Here is a 23,868-nt window from a genome sequence, read left to right on the forward strand (position 1 = left end):
ATGTAACGCCAAAGACGAATATACTATTTTATCAAAGATTTATTTACCAGAACCTACATATGAACAATTATACTTAACTAAGAGACAATTACGGCGGTATTTTTCATTATTTTTTACATACAACGTTTATACATTTTATAGGTATGTACTACGTTATTAATTTACTTACTTATTTTGTTAATAATCTTTTAAAATGGGAGCTAAATATGATAAGCTGACGACATATGAGGCTATGGAAATGTTTACTACTTGTAATGCCTTAGTCGTATTAAGTATGTTTTAGTAGCTTTTAAATGCGTAATTTTTAAACAAAAGTTATTAACATGTTTTAACCGATTTTTAGTCTTGATCGTGCCCTATGCGTTATAAATACAGAAATATATTATTGAATGTGAAACACGCTATAACATAATATCAAAAATGGAAATAATTTTAATTAAAATATTATAAATAAAATGAGTTTCGACACGTGACATTATATTTATGTTCACACTTAAAAAGCCCGAGTAAACTATGTCAATATGTCAGACACATATGTTGGACGACCTTGACTAATGCACGAAAGTTGAATAGCAAATCGGCGTATCGTGATTTATAGTTGGAGTCAGAACAAATATTAGCTGGGCGAGCGCTGAGCGCCAGGCGCCGAGCGCGCCGAGCGTGGCCGATGCAACAGCCCACGCATTTTTTAAATCTCGTCACATCTACTTAAGTAAAACGACTTTAAAATCAGCGATTCCCCGTTGAAAAAAAGAGTTAATATTGATCGTAGATTTCTCGTCGTGGGGTGCAGCGGCCGGCTGAGTCACCCCACGGTTTTTTAACTCACCCTAAGTTATATTTTTTGTAAAGCCCCCCTCACCCTCCCGGCCCGCTTTAAAGGATGAGTAGTCTCTATGGAAACGGCTCGATCTAATTTATAGCCGGGAGAAAGTACGAATTGCTTAATTAAGAATTTAAAATGTGTCTACTAAGCAATTAATTAAAATTTTCGAGTCTGCAAATTTCGAGCCTACGACATTTATCTTCGCCTCGTAATAAAACTCAATTCTTACTGTTGAAACTGGAACTTAATTAAAAATAGGAGCGCTTCTTGTATATTAACACCAAATAAAATACACTTATAATATAACGGTCGGTACATGAAATAGATGCGAAGATCAATTTTAGGGATATAATTAATTTCGTGCAAATATTTTTGAAGATAGATATTTTAATATGTTTCAAGTTTTTATCGCTGGATTAATCGAGTGACGTAGACGGTTTATGAATACGCAAGGGTTGTTTAGCGTGGGTGAGCTCGCAGCGGTGAGGGCACGCGCGGATACACTGTGGGTCACGAGTCTCACGAGTGCGCTGGGAGCCGGGGGCAGACGCAGCGCGGGCGCGCTCGGCAGTTGGCGTGTTTTAGTGAGATTCCTACTGGAAACGCCTGCGCAGATACTATGTCCAATTTTGGTGAGTTCATTTTTATTATGTTTTAAAAAAAGGTATTAAGCACCTTCCACTAAATCAACATAATATTCATACGGATATTTGTACAGTAATCATCGATTGCATAAACAACATTAAAATTTGTTCACAGTTGGTTCTTAATTTTTATTCAATATAATTTTTTACTTTTTACTTAATAACAAAGATACAAAATGCTTTTCAGGTCAACGGTGAGTCCACATACGATTTATTTTTATTTTTAATCATCTAAGTAACCACATTAATCAATTATATCCATTTTCATCGCATTATAATTTAATTTATTCCTTTATGTTTTTCATTGTCGGTTACTATAGTTTTATATGAACTACACGTTTCTGTCAGTTTTGATAAATGATAGGAAACCTAAATTGTTTTATCTGTAGTTGTTTTATGTTTAATACACTATTGTTTAAATAAAATATTTTAAGTATAAATTTAAAAAGAATTATACCGAAAGTAAAACTATGACCTTATGACCTTATTAATATTACAGGCATTTCTTTGTTTTTTATTCCAAATTAAGCTTTGCTTAAGTTTTAGGCTTACAACCCACCTACAAACCTACTGGCGACATGTTACAAAAGATAATTCTGAATATGCTAAAACTAAATATGAAAATTGTACCTACATTTGTAACGTCCAAACGACGACCGAAAAGTGCGCAATGGCATGCTATGATTTATGAGATTTGTAGTATATAGGTATACTACAAATCTCATAAGTAGCATATTTTGCGTTCCGATCCCTTAGTATTGCATTTCATTATTTAAGCTTAAATGGATTCTTGTAATTTTGATTATATAAGTTGTGAGCCAGTTAAAAAAAATAGCTGGGTCAGATAAACATTTAAATGAAAGTAGTAACACCAAATATAAGGAAAAAATGGAGAAGGAGTTCATTTTTTTCGGTTGACTTTTAATTTAATGACATGTTCTAGGTACCTATACAATTTTTAGAAAAAAAGAACTCAATCCGTTAACTTTTATCTCAAAAACGAAACTGACATACACAAATAGCCAATAATATAGTCAAGCCAGCGTATAAGTTATAGCCTTAATAGTTTATGGGTCATGACTGCGACATTTTTGCTGGTTTTGCCGATCTTGATAATTAGATAGTGTGGGTAAGGCGAAAAAAAACAATGGCGACGATGATGCCTAATGAGCCATAAAGAAGAAAACGATACGTAGAGCAAGGCGTAGACAAAAAGGGCGCGGCAAGGGTGAGGAAATCGTGCAGGGGAGGCGCGAGGAAATGGCGGGAGAGCTAAATTAATTTGCGCGCTCCCGCCAAACAAAGGCACGCTAATGGAACGCGGCGAATGGAAAAAATGCCACCGTCCGCTCTCTGGCGACTTATTTTTTTTTCAAACACAACCTTTGACTTTCCCAAATGAATAACATTACACCCGTCGAAGTTTGTCAATGGGTGCTTTGTTTAGATTTAATGATGAACATTAAGCTATATTGGTTTGAAAAAAATGCTTATCATTTTTTCTTTGTGAAACTTTGATTTTGAATTTTCATTTACCAGCAAGTATTTTAAATACAGATTTGATTTATTTATTTTAATTTCGATAAAAGTTTTGTTCGAAATAGCTGTTACGACTTTATACTAACTGAATATTCATTGTAATTAATAATCAGAAAACTATTTATTATATGACTGATGTCATTCATGATCATTAGTAACTACTACATTAAAAGTTTTAAGTTGTGCGTTGAATAAGTATAGTCATTACGGTAAGTCCCGAGGTTCATGCATTATCTCGCTATCGGAGGAGTCGCCAGCTACCAAAGTAATGAGCGATGTTCATCTAAATGTACTAAGTCACGGCTCTCCATTTTGTCGCGAAATGATATTAATGCGTCCCCATTAGCTATGCTCGTGCGATTTATGAGTGCCCAATTAAAAGTTGAGAGCGCTGAAGACTTAAAATTAGTGGAAATTTCGAAGATTTATCAAGACATCAGCGTTGCCTCGCGCAACGCGAAACTTCCCAAATTTAAATTAGAGACGATTTTTACAGCTACCTCCCGAAGGAGGTAGGGGGGTACTACCCTTTCCTTATAACGAGGAAGGCCTCATGCATTTTTATGTGCTTCTTTTTTCGCCGGCGTTTTAAACAAGGGGGTGAGCATGGGGAGGCTGAGGGTGAACTTTTTTATTCGCGTCTTGATAAGTTAGGGTTGAAATTAGACGTTCGAGTTTCGCTCGCGGAATTCATAATGACTAAAATTAATAAGTTTTCCTTGGAGGGTTCTTGGAACTGCGATACGATCGAACATGATTTTCTACTTGCGAATTGGTTTGCGAACTGAGAAGCCTGCTCGGGGTAACTAAAATATCAATAATCAGCAAACAGTGGGATGTTAGTTATGTTAATGAATGATACTGTGTAAAAATATTCTGTGTGACGAAAAGAATCGTGATTGGAATCCCTAAAATGTACTGCACAATAGACATAATATTTTAGCTGTTGGCGCATTGACGTTAAAAGACATGATTTCTTTCAGTGCAAAGGTCTGTGGGCATTGATGACCACTTACCACCCCGTGGTCCATTTGTCAGTCGGCCTACCTATTTATATACACTGAAATTGTTTATGTTAATTAAATCGTTGGCGTAAGCACAAAATAAACATAAATAATAAATACTTATTTTATACAATAATTTATAACCAATACAGGAATTACAATTAAAACAGTATGAAAAATAAAAGAATAAACATATTACCTTGGAATATAGACATATATTCGCGTTGTTTGCTTATAAAAGCACGGTAAAGGTGTTTACTTCAAACCAAGGATGCATGAAATCTCGGACACTAAAGAACTGGCGGATAGCGTACAGGAGAGTGAGCACATGGTGACACTTGTTGATTGTGTGGCTGTGTGCGGGCATGCGCGTTCACACACGCTCACACGTTCCTAACTCACACTATAATTCAACTGTCGTTAGTCGAGATTTGTAAGTACCTAGTTGTTTTCGTTTTAGTTAATTTAACAATGCGACCCGCCTTGATACTAAATATACTACAGAATTTGTTTATTTAATATATCACATTATAACTTCAAAAATTTTCAGTGTTTCTTTACTATATTTTCCATGTATTGTATACAAAAACCTTCCTCTGAATCTCTCTATATATAAAAACAACCGAAAACAATCGAAATTCGTTAAGTTATTTTAAAAATCTAAGCATAGATAGGGAAAGACAGCGGTAAGCGACTTAGTTTTATAATTAATGATGATAATGATTACCCTGTAAGTAGTGTTACTTCAATTGCGTAAATAATAATCATTTTTTAATCATGTGTACTTATATAATTGATTCTAAATTACATTTTATGATCTATACGTATAGTAAAATTAGAGTGTTTGTATATAGCATTCAAATAGCCCTTTTTACTCAATGCATATATACACGGTACATATACCAAAAAAAACATTATTTTACCATTTTTGTCTGTTTGTCGGTCTGTTTGTTCCGGCTAATCTCTGGAACGGCTGGACCGATTTTGACGACACTTTCACTGACAGACAACTGATATAATAAGGAGTAATTTAGGCTACAATAATATATATTTTTTTATCCAAACGCGTACAAGGTCGCAAGCACAGATTGTCACAAATAAGTAGATATCTGTTTATAGTAGCTTTTACAGCTGAACCACTCAATCGATTTTGATGCAATTAAAGCTTGCACCTCAATGAAGGCATTTTTAACTAACCTTTAAAATTTTGTAATCGATAATATGTTGATAAGGAGTTTTTGGAGTTTAATCATATTAATTTGACATAAAATTATCACCATTATTTGACAAACTATGACCCCATACAGTGTTGGCATACTTTGTCAAATAATGGCAATTTATAATTTTTAAGTTATTTGCTACAAATTTACGGATTATTTTATTGATTTCTTATAAGTTATTATTAGAAATAATATGACATTGCATTGAGTTTTATGCCAAATTGATCCCAAAATGATTTAAATAGGGATTGAAAGTGGAAATCCCCTTCATTTATTAAAGATGCTATGATGATGTATGATTTACAATTTACTCTTAGAAACAATAATAAAATGTATCTTTATGTATGTATTAATTATTAAAAACAATACAAAACAAATAAACATACTTGTAGCTCCAATGACACTATGGCATCAGAGCTAATTACGTTACTATTTAATAACAATATTCTCAGTCCTATGTACAAAGAGACTGATGACTTACAGAACAGGCCTGTTCTAATGGTCACCTATAACCCGAATAAGGCCAGTGAAAAATTACTAATTAATAAGCTCATAATAAATCGAAAAGAGAGAGATGCGTGTCATGGAATCGAAAATTTGTGTTGCGATCTGTACACAAGACTATTATAATCTAATCATTTGAATAATTATTTTTTTATAATTTAAAATTACTTTAATTCTCGTCAAAAACCGCATGTCACACGGGCGAAACCGCAGCATCAACTAGTAATACATTAACTGCAATCATATGATCACCGTGACATTTAGTCATTATTATCAACAAATTAATTGCGACTTATCGATGTATACTATGTATAGACTTCGAGTAGGATTTCAGCAATAGCCGAGCAAAGGAAGTTCATTAGGACAATCAATCCGGGCCGAAGCTGCGCGAAGGAAGGGCCGCGCGGCCTATTATAATTCGCGTCTAATAACGTCGTTAACAACGCACATTAAAACAAAACAAACAGTGGAGAAGCGCGGGCGCGGGCGGGCGCCATCCTTCCTCGAATCCGTGTCATTAATTTACGTAATGCGTAGGTACGCGCTATCCCCAAATATTTAAGAAGCCTCCTTCGGGAGCGCCCGCTCCTCCACTATTCCTCCCGTGCCCCCGTCCTCCTCCCACAACTCGCCTGCCGAGAATTATGGCGGCCGCCTTGTAATTATATTTTTTAATTTATCTTCCTTAGCGAATACAATGGAGGCGCCACCCCGCCACCGAAGCGCTTCCTTCTCATGCTGAATATTGTATCAGGCCGCTGAAAAAAGGAAAGAAAGCTTTAATTACAAGCGAGAGCGCGGCCGACACTACGCGTTAAATATTTGATGTTGTCTCTTTCTTGTCCTCTCGCCGCCGGCCGCTCCGCGGTCCGTCGTCAATAATTAAAACACCTATCAACTCATTCCTCCTTCACTGACCCGTCATTATCTACTTCCTGAATGGAAAAAACTGTACAAATAAAATGGATACCCAGATATCATATTTATTAATTTACTATCGTTTATAATTAACAGTTACCGTTAGTTATCATATCCCTACTGTTAGCTTATATACGGTTTAGTTACAGGTAAAAAGAACTTACAAGTATTTAATTGTATAAATTAGAAATATAATTTAAAATTTAATATATGTCTCGATTATACAATAATTATTGTAAACATTTGGTAAAAAAAGCATCTTGACAAAATAAGTCTAGGTACTTAGAATCAAAATACTGCTTATAGAGTATAAAAATAATTTGAAAGAGTTATAACTGAGGTTATATAGACGCGACGCAAGAAATCTTGTAAACTGATTTATGTCTAAACAACAGTCACAAATTAAGGCGGATTCCGTAGCGCGGACACCGGGAGCTGCGAATACTTAACGCGAGGAGACAAAGTATAAAGTAGCGACCCCCATCCACCCACTGAAAAACGTCTCTAATATTCTTTTAGAAACGGTGGCATTTACGGGCTATATTTTATCCTGAATTTGCATACGCTCCTTTTTTCTTTACCCGTCCTCTATTTTATGGGTGAGTATTTTTTCATCCGAGGGTTAAGATACAAAAGGGTAAAGCGCGGGAGCCGCTACGATAATTAAATTGCACCGCCGAGTGTGCGAGTGCCATTAACATCTCTGCGAAGCGTTCGGATTTCAGGCCTTACTACCATATGAAAAGAAATGCTTAAAATAATTGGTTACAATTTTACTATAAAAATAATTATATTTTAGAAATGTTATTAATAAACCAACGTGAAATTAAAGTAATGTGAAAAATACAACTTGTAAAGTCTTGATGACTTGTAATATGAACTTAGTTACATGTAACGTCGTCATAATATTTAGAATTGATATATTTTAACCCGAATCAATACTATTCGACATAAACGTGCTATATGAATGCTCCAATTACCAAATATGTTACAGCAACTGTTGTTGCTAAAATAAACTCACACATTCGATGTAAATCACTTATGAGTATAATGTAAATGACACACTAGATAATAAATTTAATTAGATGAATGTCGCTGAAAAAAAAATACAGACGAATTGATAACCTCCTCCTTTTGGAAGTCGGTTGAAAATATCACTTTTTATCTTCAATAAAATATAACTCTTGATGAAATTGACTTACAAATGCTTTATGTTAATTGCTGACCAGTTCCAACAAAATAAGCTGAACAAGGCTTTACCTGGTTGATCTATATGATGAACTCATATTTTATTAATAGATTTGCTTGGCCTTCCTTTGCCCGGGACTGGATTTGGAAAAATGAATATCCTTATAATTTTTACTTTGACATGATTAAAATATAATTTCGAAGTCTAATGAAAATAACCGACAATTACGGGTTCAAACGGATTAAGTAGGTAATGCATTCAAGATACCAAAGTTATCATGCCAATTATTAAATGTCATAGTTTATTGGTCTTTGCTCCTCATGTTATTGGAATCAGGGCTATTCCTGTATGCCCTGGACAGTTGTTTCATAACGCGCCAAACTCATATGTTTGAAGAAATATGTATTGTTTCACAAAGCACGATCCAGTGTACCTACGTTGTGTATCTGAGTGCATCCCAATTAAGTTTTGAACACATCCATTGAATGAGAGAAGACTATCACGTTCCTGTGCTGGTTCGGAATATCGTAAATCCGTGGCCGAATGGAAATTAAACGTTTACAGTTACAATATAATAAATAGTTTACTAAAGAGAAGACTATTAGGTAGGTAGGTACATAATTTTATAATTAGGGAAAAGGAAAGCAACTTTAAGTAATCAAAAATTACTAAAAATTCTAATTAGTAAATTGTTCTTTTTAAGAAGGAATTGTTTCATAAAATTAGTAATAAATTTAAGTGTTAGATTTAACTTCGGAAGGAAATTATGTATTCTGTCAGTCGCGATAATAATTTAACTAACAAATTAGGAGAAATCTTACCCTGCTCTAAGTCAAATTACCATAATTGCTAATCAAATGTTGTAGGAGCGGCCGCGGCGTTGCTTCGTACTAATTACGAATTCTAATTTTCTCTCTTGTTTCACAGGCCTTTTGAATTTGTAAAATATTGCTGTTGCTTCGGGCTATTAAATTAATTTCAATCTTTTGGGGAACTTTAAGCAAGAATATTTATTAATTAAAAGTAATCACAAAGTTTACTTAAGTATTCACTATTCTTTAAACTTAATTAATGTACCTAAATAATTAAAAACAATTGTTTCGGGAATTTGAAGTAATAATAGTAAGCGCTAATTTCATCAAAGAAAGGGTAATAGTAAACGTTAATTTACTAATATGCAGAAATTCACTTCAATGCAACAGTTTTTGTGTCTTAAAACATATTAGTCTAAGAGCCAGTGATCGGTAGACTTACGGTATAGTAGCTAACTCCTTATTACTGTAAGGTATACTGCTTCACCTGGGAAATTGAGGTTCACTATTTCCATCGAGGGCTCTTTTGAGTGCACCTAGGAGTCGAAAGGCATTAAAATTGACTTTTAAAACGTGATCGCAGCTTGTCTGCCGATTTGATATCTTAAAATATATTAGACAAAATGTAGAAAAAATGAATGTGTCTACAATTATTCTTATTCCAGTTCCTACTACATATTTTATATGCCGACCACTGGCTCTCAGTCTTTATGTAAAACATGAAACGAACAAAGTCGAGAATATGAGAATATTTCACACCGCTTCAATTTCGTTTTAATTAGCCCTATCAACAAAGAAGAATAATACATTATCTAATATCTTACACATATTATTCACATAGTAGTAATGAATTACTTACTGTTTAATTATCAAATTCTTAGCACCCCCCATAGTATCATGATGATGTATGTGATGTAATTATCAAATATTGCCTTTTTGAAGTTTCTTACATACCAATTATCGGGTTACGGTTAATATGTATTAATGTATTCTCCGATAAAGATTCACATGTATCAATCACTGCGCCATTTCAGTTTTTAGCCGTTTTTATTATTACGGATTCATCAAACAATGCATACATGTTATGCATGCTGTGATCTTAAGCAACTCACTGAAGTTGTTGTTAAAAATAGGAAGTAAAGTATATTTAAAGTGAAATGCATAGTTAAAAGGAATAGTGTTGTATTCACTAGATGAGTATCTAAAATTCACATATTCTTGCTACTGATCAAATATTCTTCCGCCAAACGGTAATAAGTAGTATTGTAGTGTAATAACAGGAACAAGAAACATCACAGCTTCGAAGGTAAGTGGCACATAGGTTACGACGTGAGGAATGTTTTATTATATGTATCTTACAGTGTCAAAATGCTTCAAATGCCACTTGTAAATAATAAAAAAAAAAATCAAAACTGTTTGGTGATTTTAATAGCTAATTGCATTAAATATGTAAACGATCTCTTTTTTAATATTATTATGTTTGTATCTTGGAGTCGTAGATTTCAGACTTCATTGAGTCGAAATGTGCCCTTGTTCTTGTATCGGTTATTTCTCTACATAAGATTCTAGATTCTTTGCCGGTTAGTTTAGATCATCTCTACTTTGATTCAATTTTAGGTTCCCATCCAGACTCTCTTTGGTAGTTACCATCGGTGAACTCTTCACCAGTATTACCAACGCGCCTTTTGCTGTCGTCAGCATAAAATACAAAGTATTTCATTTTACGCGATATTGCAACAAGAGCAGAGATGGCCCAGTGGTTAGAACGCGTGCATCTTAATTGATGATTGCGGGTTCAAACCCAGGCAAGCACCGCTGATTCATGTGCTTAATTTGTCTTTATAATTCATCTCGTGCTCAGCGGTGAAGGAAAACATCGTGAGGAAACCTGCATGTGACAAATTTCATAGAAATTCTGCCACATGTGTATTCCCCAACCCGCATTGGAACAGCGTGGTGGAATATGTTCCAAACCTTCTCCTTAAAGGGAGAGGAGGTCTTTGGCCCAGCAGTGGGAATTTACAGGCTGTTGTTGTTGTTCATATTGCAACCATTGCATAGGATACGCTATCGTGCAACTGTAGCTCTAAGATACGTTTATCTTCTTTTATTGGAATAAAGAATATCAATGGAATGATTTAAAAATAGTTTGAAAAATAGATGAGCGAAATAGGACCCAATTATTTAAAGGTAAAGCAAATATTAGACGCTATAGTACAGTAGTAGTTTGACTATGTTTTTTAAATAAGTGGTTCCAGTTATTTATGAGATCCTGTACAGGTTATAGTGTGTTTAGAAGTAGTAAAATTGAGGTCTGTCAGCACACCAACCCTTGATCTGCCTCAGGGATTTACATTCGTCCCTACAGACCGGAATACCAAAGCTTGGTTTTCGTTGGCGACAGGCAAGCAGCATGCTGAATAGTCTGCCAAATCCGTCCCATTCAGTGTACAAATCGGAGAATAGTAAGTGAGAATAGAAGGATAATTATGGTGTATATGATGAGTTGCAGTAGCCGCAAATCATTTCGAAGTCTATCCTTAATCTAGATAATCAGATTCAGATCAGATAATAAAATTTTAAACATAGGAATATAATAAATATTTTTATCGTAAATACAAACACGTATTTAGAATTACTGATCTTAAATTTCTTTGAAGTTTTACAAGACATATTTCCATAAGATCTTTGAAATTTAATAACATTAAGAGTATTCGAACCCAGTGTTGCGTGATTTTTTAATACTCTCACAAGCCTACTTACACAACACCGGCTCCAATTAAAAGCGCGACAGGTTTAAAAGCAAAGTAAAGAAAAATATGAGTAGATGGGGAAACATGCTCGTGTTTACGGAAACCTCCTCCGGCAAATATTATCGCGAGACGAGCGCGATCAAATATTCAGAGGACGCGCAGAGGCGGCGGCGGTGCGGGACGCAACCCTCTCTAACTTTCAAGCCCTTCCCTTAGCACGCCCTACACTAATTACGTTTAGAGTTCTTAAGCGAAATTACTTAGGCCCCTCGCCACCCGCGCTCGCCTCGCGACCCCCTTCCGGAAATGAGGCGCGCTGGAAAAACAAGAGGAAAGCGTTATACTTATAATGCGCTCGCTGTCTCTGTGAACGTCCCAAATCTGGGCTATCTCTAAGAGATGTTGATGTAATGATTTTTTCATTGCGGTTGCTAAGTGAAAAGCAATTAAAGCACGGGCGAGTGATCTCCACCCCCCTCCCTGCATCTGGGGGCCGGTATCCCGTCCCATCTTGAGACTTACACAATCAACAAAAAAGGAAATTATATTAAACTTGATTTTCTGTACTTAGCATTTTAATCGTCGTCTTTAAATTAAATTTTACTACTCAATGCTTAATCTCTCTCAATCTAAGTTTAGCTTTCCTGGTAATTAATTTACTCTTAAGGTAGGTTCTTATAAGTTTTTATATAGTTTTTTACTCTAGTATCGATAATAATAAGTAATAATGAGACGACACGATATCTACTATTTAACTGACTCTACTTAACATTCTAGGACATCCAACTGAACGATATTGCTGGCAACTGTCATTCAAGGGAGATTAATACCGTAGGATGTATTACAATGAGAGTGCATTGGTTCTCTCTACCTCTACACTTTTATAAAGCATTATGAACAGAATCGTGGAGTCAAGATGTAGGGTTTCGTACGATTTCTGAGAAAGAGAAGTGTAAATACTGCCAACTTTCTAATCTAAGCTCTTATTGCGAATTTCTTGAGAGAAAAAAGGAAAAAGGTTTTATTAACCCAACCGTTGGAACCTAGGACCTCGAGATCTGCTAGCATTTAATTTCACATCCAGACCTATGTTATTTAAACAAAAGAATACTGTACATTAATGTTAAGTTAAATATCCGACATATGATTTAATTTAATATATCATAATAACGTTAGGAAGTAACAAATCGGTAACTCTTGTAAAACCTTAAACATTTGTTAAATTAATAAGAAATAAATTGACAATTCGTTTTTAATGTTATTTTAAACATAATTATAATTACATATTGTATTACAATTATAGTTTTATCATATAATCGATTTTGTACTTTCAAAATCTCACTACCCTGTGAGCATACGCTTCCGCACCTTTTATCTGACAGATTCACTTTAATTTTGTAATTTTCATATTTGCCTCAAGACAAGAAAGCCAGGCAGTATTCATTATCTAATCGGAAGCAAGCGTCAACGTGAACATTGGAGTGTTTGTCATAGATTCAAAAGCGCTATATAATTTCCTGTTTAACTTTAATGGCTTTGATGTTACATATATAAACAAATTTTAATTTTACGGAAAAATAATCAATTTTATATTATTTAACAATTATATCATGTTACAAAATGTAAAAGAGCATTAAGTCAAGCTCAACTTTTAGCATTGCCACTGTTTAATGAGATTTAAATAATTAATAAACGAGCTAAATTTCTTTTTTCAGCAAACGGCAGGCGGTAGGGGTCGCGATGAAAAACAAGTCATAATTGCAACCCTGCCCGCGAGGAATACTGCTGATTTAGCGTCTCCTCGCTTTAAGCGCGCACAAAAGCAAAGGGAGACGAACATAATTCATAAATAAAGACATAAAAATTGTCGTTATGAATCTTGATACGAATATTAATTGGTGCTTAATTTTCTATTTAATAAGGTATCATTGAGAAACTTTTGTCGAAGTATTTTTAATGGCAGTTAAAAAGTCGCTAAAAAAACTACTTGTCAAAGATGTGTTATCGAAACGACCGTTACATTAAAATTCACATGATTGCTTCTGAATTAATTCAATTTGAAATGTTAATAACGAATGATTCCGCAACTTGAATTCCCGTAAATTCAGTTCGGTGCTTCCTTAAAGAAAAATAACATTATCGCAAAATCGGTACAAAATTTGAAAAAGGAACAATTTAGATATTCAAATGATTGACATCTCGCCAGGCGGTCAACCGCTACGCGCCTCGAATTTTTGTAAACTTCGCCCCTCTTCATGCCAGCTTCCGCAATCCATTGTTGGCAAGTCTGACCGCGATCGATTTGATTGTGATCACATCTAAAACTATTTAAATTATTTTCCGTTTTTAATATATTTTTTGCGATTCCTTGGGAACTTCCGTTATTATAATTATACGTTCAACGAAGTCGATTTGGTTGTTTTTGCTTGAGTAATTTCATTGTACTAAATTCAGTTACTTTTGGATAATAACGCCAACTGCATAAGGTTTAATTATTATTCATGCCATAAACCAGTGTATTATATACAACTGTACATAATATTGTTAAATAAGTAGTTTCATATAGTTTTAATTTACAAATATTAAACTTATTATAATACTTATTTGTAGGTTGTTTTTTGTATTCTGAATAGGTACATCAGTAGGTATACCGAAATTATAATTGAGCAATAGCGTTATTTATTTAAACGTCATCGTGAAAATTAAACGTTCTCTTTCAGAGTACATCAATTTATATAATAATGGATCGCCAATGATCGATAATTTGTTTCACAATTCTATAGGCACATGCAGCTTTCATTAGCTTGTTTTGCACCGGCGCCTAACGAGACTAATTGTAAGAAACGCAATGCAGCACAATTTAAGCACTGTTAAAATTAACGTGTTCACTAACTGAGCTATTACGGCTCTTTTACTTAACCTTCCCGAGGGTTTTTAATATGTCACATAAATAAGTGCCATTCAAAAAGATTGAAGCAAATAAAATAAATAATAATAACAACGTTAGGTGATCTTTTTCATTGACAATTTTTATTTATTAATTTATACTTTTATAAGTTCGATTCCTAATGACTCCAAAAATAAAAATCTCGATTTTGCAAATCAATCAGTATTTAATATGTAAAAGATGTACAAATTTGGTAAATAATTATCCTATCAATTAGATCATACGAAAAAAGTGACATATTAATCCCATTCCTAATAAGCTCTAAAATAGAGGCATGCGCTAGTTGCAGATGGCGGCCAGCGCCGCAGCTCGCGTGCGCTACTTGTGCCACCCTACCAAAACACTATTGTCGTTCCCCACTTACAAAAAACTCACCCAGATTGTTTACTTCACTTTTTACCTTTTTTTAAACTTCTGTTCACCTTTTTATGAGTATTTTCGTCGCGGCGCACGCGGCTACCGCCTTTATACTTTCCTCGATGAAGCGTTATGCGTCTCTATTGTGATCAGATATGTCGAAGTAATTCATTTTTAATGTTTTGTTAATACAGATAATCGACGGATTTGTCGAATCCACTTTATCAATTACTTGTTAATTTATTGTATTTTAATGTTCATTATTATTTTTTTTCACGTTTAGTGGGATAATATATGTATCTACCTAATTCATAGTATGAAGGAAGAAGGCATTATTGTTTATGATTTGGTCATGCATTGATAACTTTAGGATTCGACAAGATCAATGGTAAATGCACTTTTATTTCAAAGGTATGTGTATACATACAATACAGCTACTGGTTTAATTAGATTTTACCAAAAATTACCGCCTGTGAAATTAAATGAATCTTTAAAACTATATCCCTACTTATATTTTTTTTGTTTGTAAAATTTTAATTGCTATAGATCTTATTTAAATTTTGTAAAGATCTGATGATGAGTTGAGGAGACAGACAACAGAAATGTTCAATACCTAATCGTCAGCATATCCATACAATTTGAAACTTGCACAAGTATAGACAATTGATATTTTGTATTCCGAAACTTGACTCATATGCTTCCATAATTGTATGTTGATGAGCGAACACAATATGGACAGACTACAAGTGAAGTCGTATAATTATGGTCAGACCAAATTATCGATGACTTCGTCGATGCCTGACAGGTATTTTGCCTGCCTAATATATTTGCAAATAGATCAGAAGAAAAACAAAGATTTATCGCACTATATTGATGGAATGTTATGAAGTTTTTTGTCATTTGTGTTTTAGTAAATAGTTTTTATAGATGCGACGCTATTACTCTACCCTACAAAGGATGCCCAAATGGATCCCTCCTGAATTCGGACGTCGATCACATTCGTTTCACCCAGCCCACTTCACAGAAGACATTATAGAAAGGATTTACGTGGTCTCCGAGTCACTAGAGCAGCAAAACACTGCGAACTATAATAACTAATTATAATTGCAATTAATTTAATTTTAATGTGTTTCAGTGTTTTATATATTATGTCATAAGTACTGTAATGACTATTGTATGTTCTAAAAAATACTTTAAAAAAAAAAACAAAATCTGACTTACTACTGTAAATAAAAAAATTATATTATTTTAAGGGCCTAGGGTTAATCACAAACTACTTACCAGTAAAGTAAAGTAACAGCCAGTAAATGTACTACTGAGATAAAGCCTCCTTTTCCATTAAGGAGAGGGTTTGGAACATATTACTGGGTTTGAACCCGCAATTATCGGTTAAGATGCACGCGTTCTAACCACTGGGCCATCTCAGCTTCAGCTTCACTTCAGCTCAATCACAAACTACTTACCAGAGAAACTTACTTTGGCAGCGCAGCAACCACTAACTTTAATTTATACGTAAGTGTTTTAAATTTCACAACATCTCATGTTCGTATTTCGATCAATTGTTTTGATTAAAAAGGAATAATATGTTATTTATGTTTTAACATTTCGTGAATAAAAAAAAATAGAATATTTAAAACTGGTATAATGATAAAATTACGAAAATATATTTTGTATCTATTTTTAATATGAAAACAGTTGTACCTAAGTATTATGTTATTACTGTCATTAAACAATAAAAATGGAAATAAGTTTCTATTTCAAGTTTTTTTTATAATTTTATAAAGTATATAATTTGTTAATGCAAATAAATAAAGTATAAAAATAAGCAATATAGTTAATTTATTTTCAATACAAAAAAAAAAAAAACAATCTGATATTTCTCTAAAACACTATTTAGTTTAAATAATAGTTGTGTATAATATAAAAGCATATAATATGTTGTATTTTTTATTCAGATACTTAAAAGTACATATTTAAATATACACTGTAAAGAGACCACTCCCAGCTTCGCACGTGTGCAATGCTGATACAAAATGCTGCTTTTTTAAATCTGTAATATCTCCGAAAACATTTATTTAAATTACTTGGTTGAAGTCCATATTGTTTAATATTAAATGCACAATGTATTTAAGGTACGTAGTTGAATAAGGAATAACAGTGTATCACTTAAAATCGCTTCATAAATAAGCTTTTATTTTTCGTAAAAAGGATAAGAAATGGTTATTGTGGGTGTCCCTAAGAGATAGACATATACTATATCTTTATTGTATACCTTTTGAAAATGTACAATACTGTAGAACATTGTTGTGATCTATCTCTTAGGGCCTGCGTTTACAATTAGAGCCCAAAAAATGTGTTTATTTACATCACATAAAAAATCTCTAAAATGATCAGTGTTTCTCTACTATATTATGTATGTATTACACATATAAACCATCCTCTTACAGCACTCTATATCTTTAAAAAGTCCGCGTCAAAATCCATTGCGTAGTTTTAAAGATGATAGACACCAGGAAGCGACTTTGTTTTACATCTTGTATTGATATCGAAAATTTGTTTTAATCACTTAGAAATAAAATATTATGGTGAAATATTTATCTTCGTAAGAAACAGGTAAACAGTCTTAAGTACCATTAAGTTTTTTTTAAGTAACTATTTTGCTATATTTTGTAAAAAGTATTAATATTTATTTCTGATGATCATAGGTATTGTAGACGATAACAAGAGTATGACAAAATTGTTTACATAAAAAAGACCTAATGGTCGAAAACTTAACTCCTTGAACTTCTTTATATATTATTAAGTTAGTAATCCAATTCTCTTTTTTTTTAATATTATTTAAAAAAAAGAGAATTGGATTGAACTATTGACAACAGGATGCTTTATTAATTTCGCAGTAATAATAATAATTTATTGAAAGTATTGTTAGATTTAAATCAATTTTACAAATATAATCCAATCAGACGAGTAAAATAGCACCTCATTTCAAAATAAATGCAATATATATTTTTTTGAAAGTATGAAAAAAAGTTAAAATCATATTACTATTATAATTACAAAGCCGAGATAGTTCTGAGGATACAAACGGATATTAACTTTTAATTAATAAAAAACGGAAAATTTGTGAGTAAGTTTTAGGGGCTTCTTTGCATTTTTTTTAATTAAACGTAAACAACCATGGCTCAGATATAAGTTATTCTGCAATATAGTATGATGAAACAAAATAAAAAAAAATTCATTAAAAATCCTTTCAATAGCCCAGCGGTGGAATTGCCACAAGTAATTACTAATATAAAAAAAGTAATGTTCATAATACAGTCTACACATCAGTAATAACTGACGGCAACATAAATAAATATTAATCATAGTATTTTAGTTTAGATCATTGGCAGTGCATCCCCAATGGCCGGTCCGGTCGTCAGCAGGCTTTGACTGATGCAAGGTATTCATTGTACTTCTTTTCTTGAGCTTGTTGTATTTTTTGCAATTTCTTAACTAAGCCCTTACTTAGTTCTTTGCCTTCAATGTCGTGTGTCGGCAAGCCCTAGTAAAAAAAGATTTCATAAGTTCAGAAACCATTGCAAACCAAATCTTCAAGAATAATCAGTTCTTCATTAGGCATCATACATTAACTTTTAAATTATATAAATATTTATTGTTTCTATTGAAAAAAATAATGTAGTTCTTTTGTAAAATTATCTGAATCCAGATTTAATTTCTCACCTTGTCATCGAACTTCGAATACTTGTCGGTTTCCTTCTTAAACATTTCCGAAGGCGGTATTTTCTTCAGCTCCTCCTTTGCCCTTTGAGCCTCCAATAACTCCTGCTTTTTTCTCAGTTTTTCCGCCTCCTGTTTCTTTTTCTCCTCCCTTTCTTTCATCAATTCCTCCTTACTCACGAGTTTCACGACTGTTCTATCTGAAACAGAATATATTACACATTCAGATACAAATGTTACGGCTAGCGTTGTTTGCATATTCAACTGAAGGGTGTCTCGTTGGGGGTTGTCCATTAATCACGTGAGGCTTGAAAGGGGGGGGAGGGGTTTGATAAAAATCACGAAAATAACACAAGGAGGAGGGGGGTGTAGTAAGATATCTCGTGTATTTATTTTTTCATCTAATGCGCGATTTTTAAACAAATATGGTCCTTTACTTCAGAATAAAATAAGATTATAGTTTATACCTGTATTTAAATTAAGATAATATTCAGAAAATTTTAAGATTCGTTGTAGGTACTAAAAATACACGTGATGTTGAGAAAGGGGGAGGGGGGGTGGTCCTAAACCTCACTACGTATCACCAATGGGGGAGGGGGGGTTAAAAAATGCTAAAAAAAGATCACGTGATTAATGGACAACCCCTTGGCCGCTCGCCACTGACCCGGCTTGTCCTCCAGGCGCACGCCCAGTTCGGGTAGCACGTCGTCGCGCAGCGCGTCGCACAGCGCCAGCACGCCGCCCGCGCCCCCCGCGCCCCCCGCACCACCCCGCGCCGCGTCACGCACTTGCGCGCGGAACGTGCTCAGAGCCTCCAGATACGGCATCACAACCTCCTCCAGCTGAAATACGATTCGTTCGTTTCATAATCGTCGAGAGGTATAGTACGACACAAATTAGATGTAGCATCGGAAAATGCAATGGAATGAAAATAAAACCGATTACATACTGCCGATTTACACAACCAATAGAAATAGCTCCCTATCGCGCCATTCGACGCTATTCGTCGCTATAGATTCACACGTCAGAGAAAGCAAGTGCATGTACATCGACGCGTCAAATTGACGAATATATTGGGTCATATGATATTACAAGTTATTACGTTTACGCAAAGATCATATTCGCGTGAGAAATAAATATTGAAAATTTGAGGGTAGAGTACTCAATTCGGATGTGATCGGTTTTACGAATTTTGCCGATGCGACATCTAATTTGTGTCGTACTATACAATCGAAACCAGAACGCAATACTCACGCATACGTCGCCGGCGTCGTAGACCGGGAAGCCGATGAGGCCGCGCGGGCCCTCCACGGCGCCGAACACGTGCAGCACGTCGGTGACGTAGCGCGCCGCCGCCGCCAGGAGAGGCGCGCTGCGCGGCGCCGTGCTGCGCAGGAACACGTGCGCAGCGCCCACAACCTCGCGCAACGCGTCCAGCGCGGCGCGAGTGTCGATGTTGTCTGGACACATCGTTCATCATTGCACGTTCGTTCAAGAGTATGGATTATTGATTTGAGTCGAGATGGCCCAGTGGTTAGAACGCGTGCATCTTAACCGATGATTGCGGGTTCAAACCCAGGCAGGCACCGCTGATTCATGTGCTTAATTTGTCTTTATAATTCATCTCGTGCTCAGCGGTGAAGGAAAACATCGTGAGGAGACCTGCATGTGACAAATTTCATAGAAATCCTGCCACATGTATATTCCACCAACCCGCATTGGAACAGCGTGGTGGAATATGTTCCAAACCTTCTCCTCAAAGGGACAGGAGGCCTTTAGCCCAGCAGTGGGAATTTACAGGCTGTTGTTGTTGTTGTTGTTGTTGTATTGATTATTTATTTGTCGTGTTAAATGACTTACCGCACAGGGCTCTATGAACTTGCTCCTTCGCGTTGCTGAGTTTGGCCGAAAGGAGCTGCTCTTCGGGACCCCACGGGCCGCCGCTGCCCTCGTCATAGCCGCTTCGAAGGGCATCTTTTACCGTCAAGAAGAACTCCTGGAAATAAAAAATTACATTGGATATTAATTTTATATATAATTCTGTAACATATTCGTTTATTACTTAATTGTTCAGATAATGAGATGTATTGATAATCCTTACATTAAACAATTTCTCAGTCTGTATAGCCATCTCCATTGTATTTTCTGAGTAGTCTAGAGTCTCCTTCCATCCATGCAGGAGAAAAGCAAACCGTAATTGTCTGGCGGTGTGACGTTTTAATGCTTCAGAGATGGTTACGAAGTTCTTTAATGATTTCGACATCTTGCAGCCGGCTATTGTAAGATGTCCCGTGTGAAGAAAGTACTTAACCCAGCCGGGTTGGTCGAAATGAGCCTGAAAAATTGGAAATTGAGAAATCCATAATCGAGATATACAATTCAAACTGACACATTATAAACACTCATATGATGATGAATCTCATGTTACAAATCCAAATATAACAAATACTTTATTTTTAGAAAATAATCATATCTCTGATATTTATGATCACTATTAAATAATTTAGCTGGAAATGAATGCTGATATGAATGCCTAAAGTTTGTTATAGATTGGTTGATATTCCTAACTTCATAGATTTGTAGCCTGAATTTTAACCTTCCCCAATAATGAGGCTATTATTATATTTATGTCCTCTTTATTAGGGAAGTGTAAATATTAGTAAACATTACATTTACAGAAATACATACCTCACTTTGAGCTAATTCATTGTCATGATGCGGAAATTTAAGATCAACTCCGCCTGTATGTATGTCCAAGCTTGAACCGCACACATCCGATGCCATAGCTGAACATTCAATATGCCAGCCTGGCCTACCTGCACCCCATGGAGAATCCCATGATGGTTCACCAGCTTTACTACGCTTCCAGAGGGCAAAATCATTTGGGGATTTTTTTTCAGCTGTATCATCACTGAGATCACCTGAATTACACAATTATTAATGCTTAAATTATATAGCTCATTTCATCATTAAGAAAGTTCTTTTTTTATATATATTTAGACAATTGGTAAAAAAGGCAACCTTATGGTAAAAGGTCACCAATGCTCACAGATATTGGTATAGTAAGAAATATTAATAAATTCTCACATTGCCAATACCCCTCTAACACTGAGAACTGTTATATCCCTTGGCCTTGCATCTACAATAGTTCACTCACCTAATCACTCAGCACTATTGCTTGGTGTAAGAATATATGATTTGAAAGTTTTACCCACAGTTTGCACAAAGCACTACCAAATAAATAATAAAATCGATACCTTACCTTCACCTTCCTGCAAGGATTTTGTGTCTCCATAAGCTTCAGGTACTAATCGGGCATAGTGATGCTTATCCTTACTGTCAAACTCACTAACATTGAAATAAACAGAACCATTTGATTCATAAGCTAGACCATTGTCAATTATCTTCTGAATAAATGAAACTATTTGTGGAATATACTCGCTAACTCTTGTTAAGACATCTGGAGGTAAAATCTGAAATATGAATGAAACCATATTTGTAAAATTAACATACCAAAAACTTTTATATATCTATATGAAAGTAACCCATATAGATGTTTGATAATATATGAAGGTATTTCTACACTAAAGCCTATCCTTAATAAAAGAGATTTATACATATTTTTACACCTGATGTCTTCATAGGATCACCTCCTAAGACAGTCAGGTCATATATTTTCTAATTCAAAATAGTTTGTATAACAGAGTATACATTGCAATGATTTATTAAGAATATTATAAGGATATAGATTTATTAGGGATACATTTTAATATTATCAACTCAATAATATAGGGATTACAACTCACATTAAGTGCTTTCATATCTTTATGAAATTCATTCTCCCAGTACTTAGGTAGTGCAGTAAAAATTGCATTATCTTTAACCGTTGAACCATACTTATTATCCAACCACTCAGATATTGGATCTTTTGCTGATTTCAACATTTCACATTTTGCTGAGTTAATTTTTTCGCTGTCATTCAATTCCACAGCCTCTTTTAGTACCTTCACAGAAGAGGCAATGCTGTAAATAAATATTAATCATCAAAACTGCCATATTTTAGTGGAAGTAAAACAAACTAGAAATATTTTTAAAATTCTTTCTTACTTATCTAGCATTTTTTGCATTGTATTTTTCTTATCTGGATCTGCAGTTTTCTTTACTACATCTTCATAAAAGTTAACAACTGCAGTTGCATCATCTATGGTATCATTCAAGTTTTTGATTTCTTTCAGATATTTCTCATACAAATAATTTTGCCTTGCTCTTCTTATTATTTTGTCATCAATATCAGTGATATTCATAACATATAAGATATCATACCCAAAATAATTTGACATAACACGTCTCAAAATGTCAAAAGAAATATATGACCTGCAAGAATAAATACCTATAAATAATTTTAACACTACAGCTACTCAGTATTTATGACTATTTTAAATTAATAAAAGCAAAAGGAATACTCCTCAAGTTATAGAAACTCTGTATCTCTGTATCTCTGTAACTCTGATCAGAAAATAAGACTACAATAATGAATACATGAGGCGCTATCTTTCAGCTCACCTTGCGTGTCCCATGTGGGAGGCATCATAGACGGTAGGACCGCAACTGTACCAGTTTACACGATTGCCATTTGAACTCACAAATTTCTCTTTCTGCCGTGTCAGACTGTTGAACAATTTTAACACAGGTCTTTCTTCCCCAGTGGAAGGAGGCGACCAACTTGGCTGAGTTCTTTTCGACATTTTAAATAATAACCACCTAAAAATTACACAAACATATGACAAAAAAAACCTGAATTTTAACAGAAAAAAATAGAATTAATAGTACCGTAACTTAGTATGCACTAATTAAAAATATGCCACGTACTTAAATTTACTTAAAAATCAACCACATCAGAATTTCACACCGATAGTCCGATATCTATCCAAGACCAATATGAAATTAAGATGAATAATGAATATATGATAGCTTTAATATTTGTCACTTGTCAGTTGTCAGACGAACAATTGAAATGTCAATTCGGAAGACACGTTTTGTAATTTCGGTTCGGAATGATTACTACAAAAATGCTGTAGGGCATTGTATAATATGTACAAAATAAATATTTTTTTTTATATCTTGAATGTGAATTTTGAACTGAAAGTTCAAATGTAGCAATTGAATTTTTATGACTAATATATTCCCTATCAATTAAAATATGTAGTAATTATGGTTTTTTTAAATATAATATCATCATCAGTATTATTTAATCATATATTTTATTTCTTTAATGATATTTCGAATATTAATTTTTTATACTTATATGTATTTGACAAAATGAGAGACTACTTACTACTGTTTTTGCACTCTGCATAGCTTGCTTATTGCTTAGTGCTACTGTTGGCTGGATATTCATTCGTATTTACGTATTATAGATGTGTGCTGGTTGATTG

The 23,868-nt window shown here is 34.2% G+C and overlaps 1 protein-coding gene across 1 annotated transcript; it reads right to left on the reverse strand.

The window, feature by feature from the left end:
- Positions 1 to 17,566: 17,566 nt before the first annotated feature.
- On the reverse strand, positions 17,567 to 23,456 carry LOC124544250 (cysteine--tRNA ligase, cytoplasmic). Its single transcript, XM_047122723.1, has 12 exons — positions 23,303 to 23,456; positions 22,997 to 23,194; positions 22,541 to 22,807; positions 22,240 to 22,456; positions 21,696 to 21,906; positions 21,122 to 21,354; positions 20,535 to 20,768; positions 20,294 to 20,429; positions 19,688 to 19,893; positions 19,098 to 19,275; positions 18,437 to 18,633; positions 17,567 to 18,257 (listed from the first exon to the last, which is right to left on the reverse strand). Exons 2-12 carry the CDS (start codon positions 23,176 to 23,178, stop codon positions 18,132 to 18,134), a joined length of 2,187 nt encoding a protein of 728 aa, XP_046978679.1. The 5' UTR covers positions 23,179 to 23,194; positions 23,303 to 23,456; the 3' UTR covers positions 17,567 to 18,131.
- Between the last annotated feature and the right edge of the window lie 412 nt (positions 23,457 to 23,868).

This window comes from Vanessa cardui, chromosome 4 (assembly GCF_905220365.1).
Source record: "Vanessa cardui chromosome 4, ilVanCard2.1, whole genome shotgun sequence".
Classification (NCBI taxonomy): Eukaryota; Metazoa; Arthropoda; class Insecta; order Lepidoptera; family Nymphalidae; genus Vanessa; species Vanessa cardui.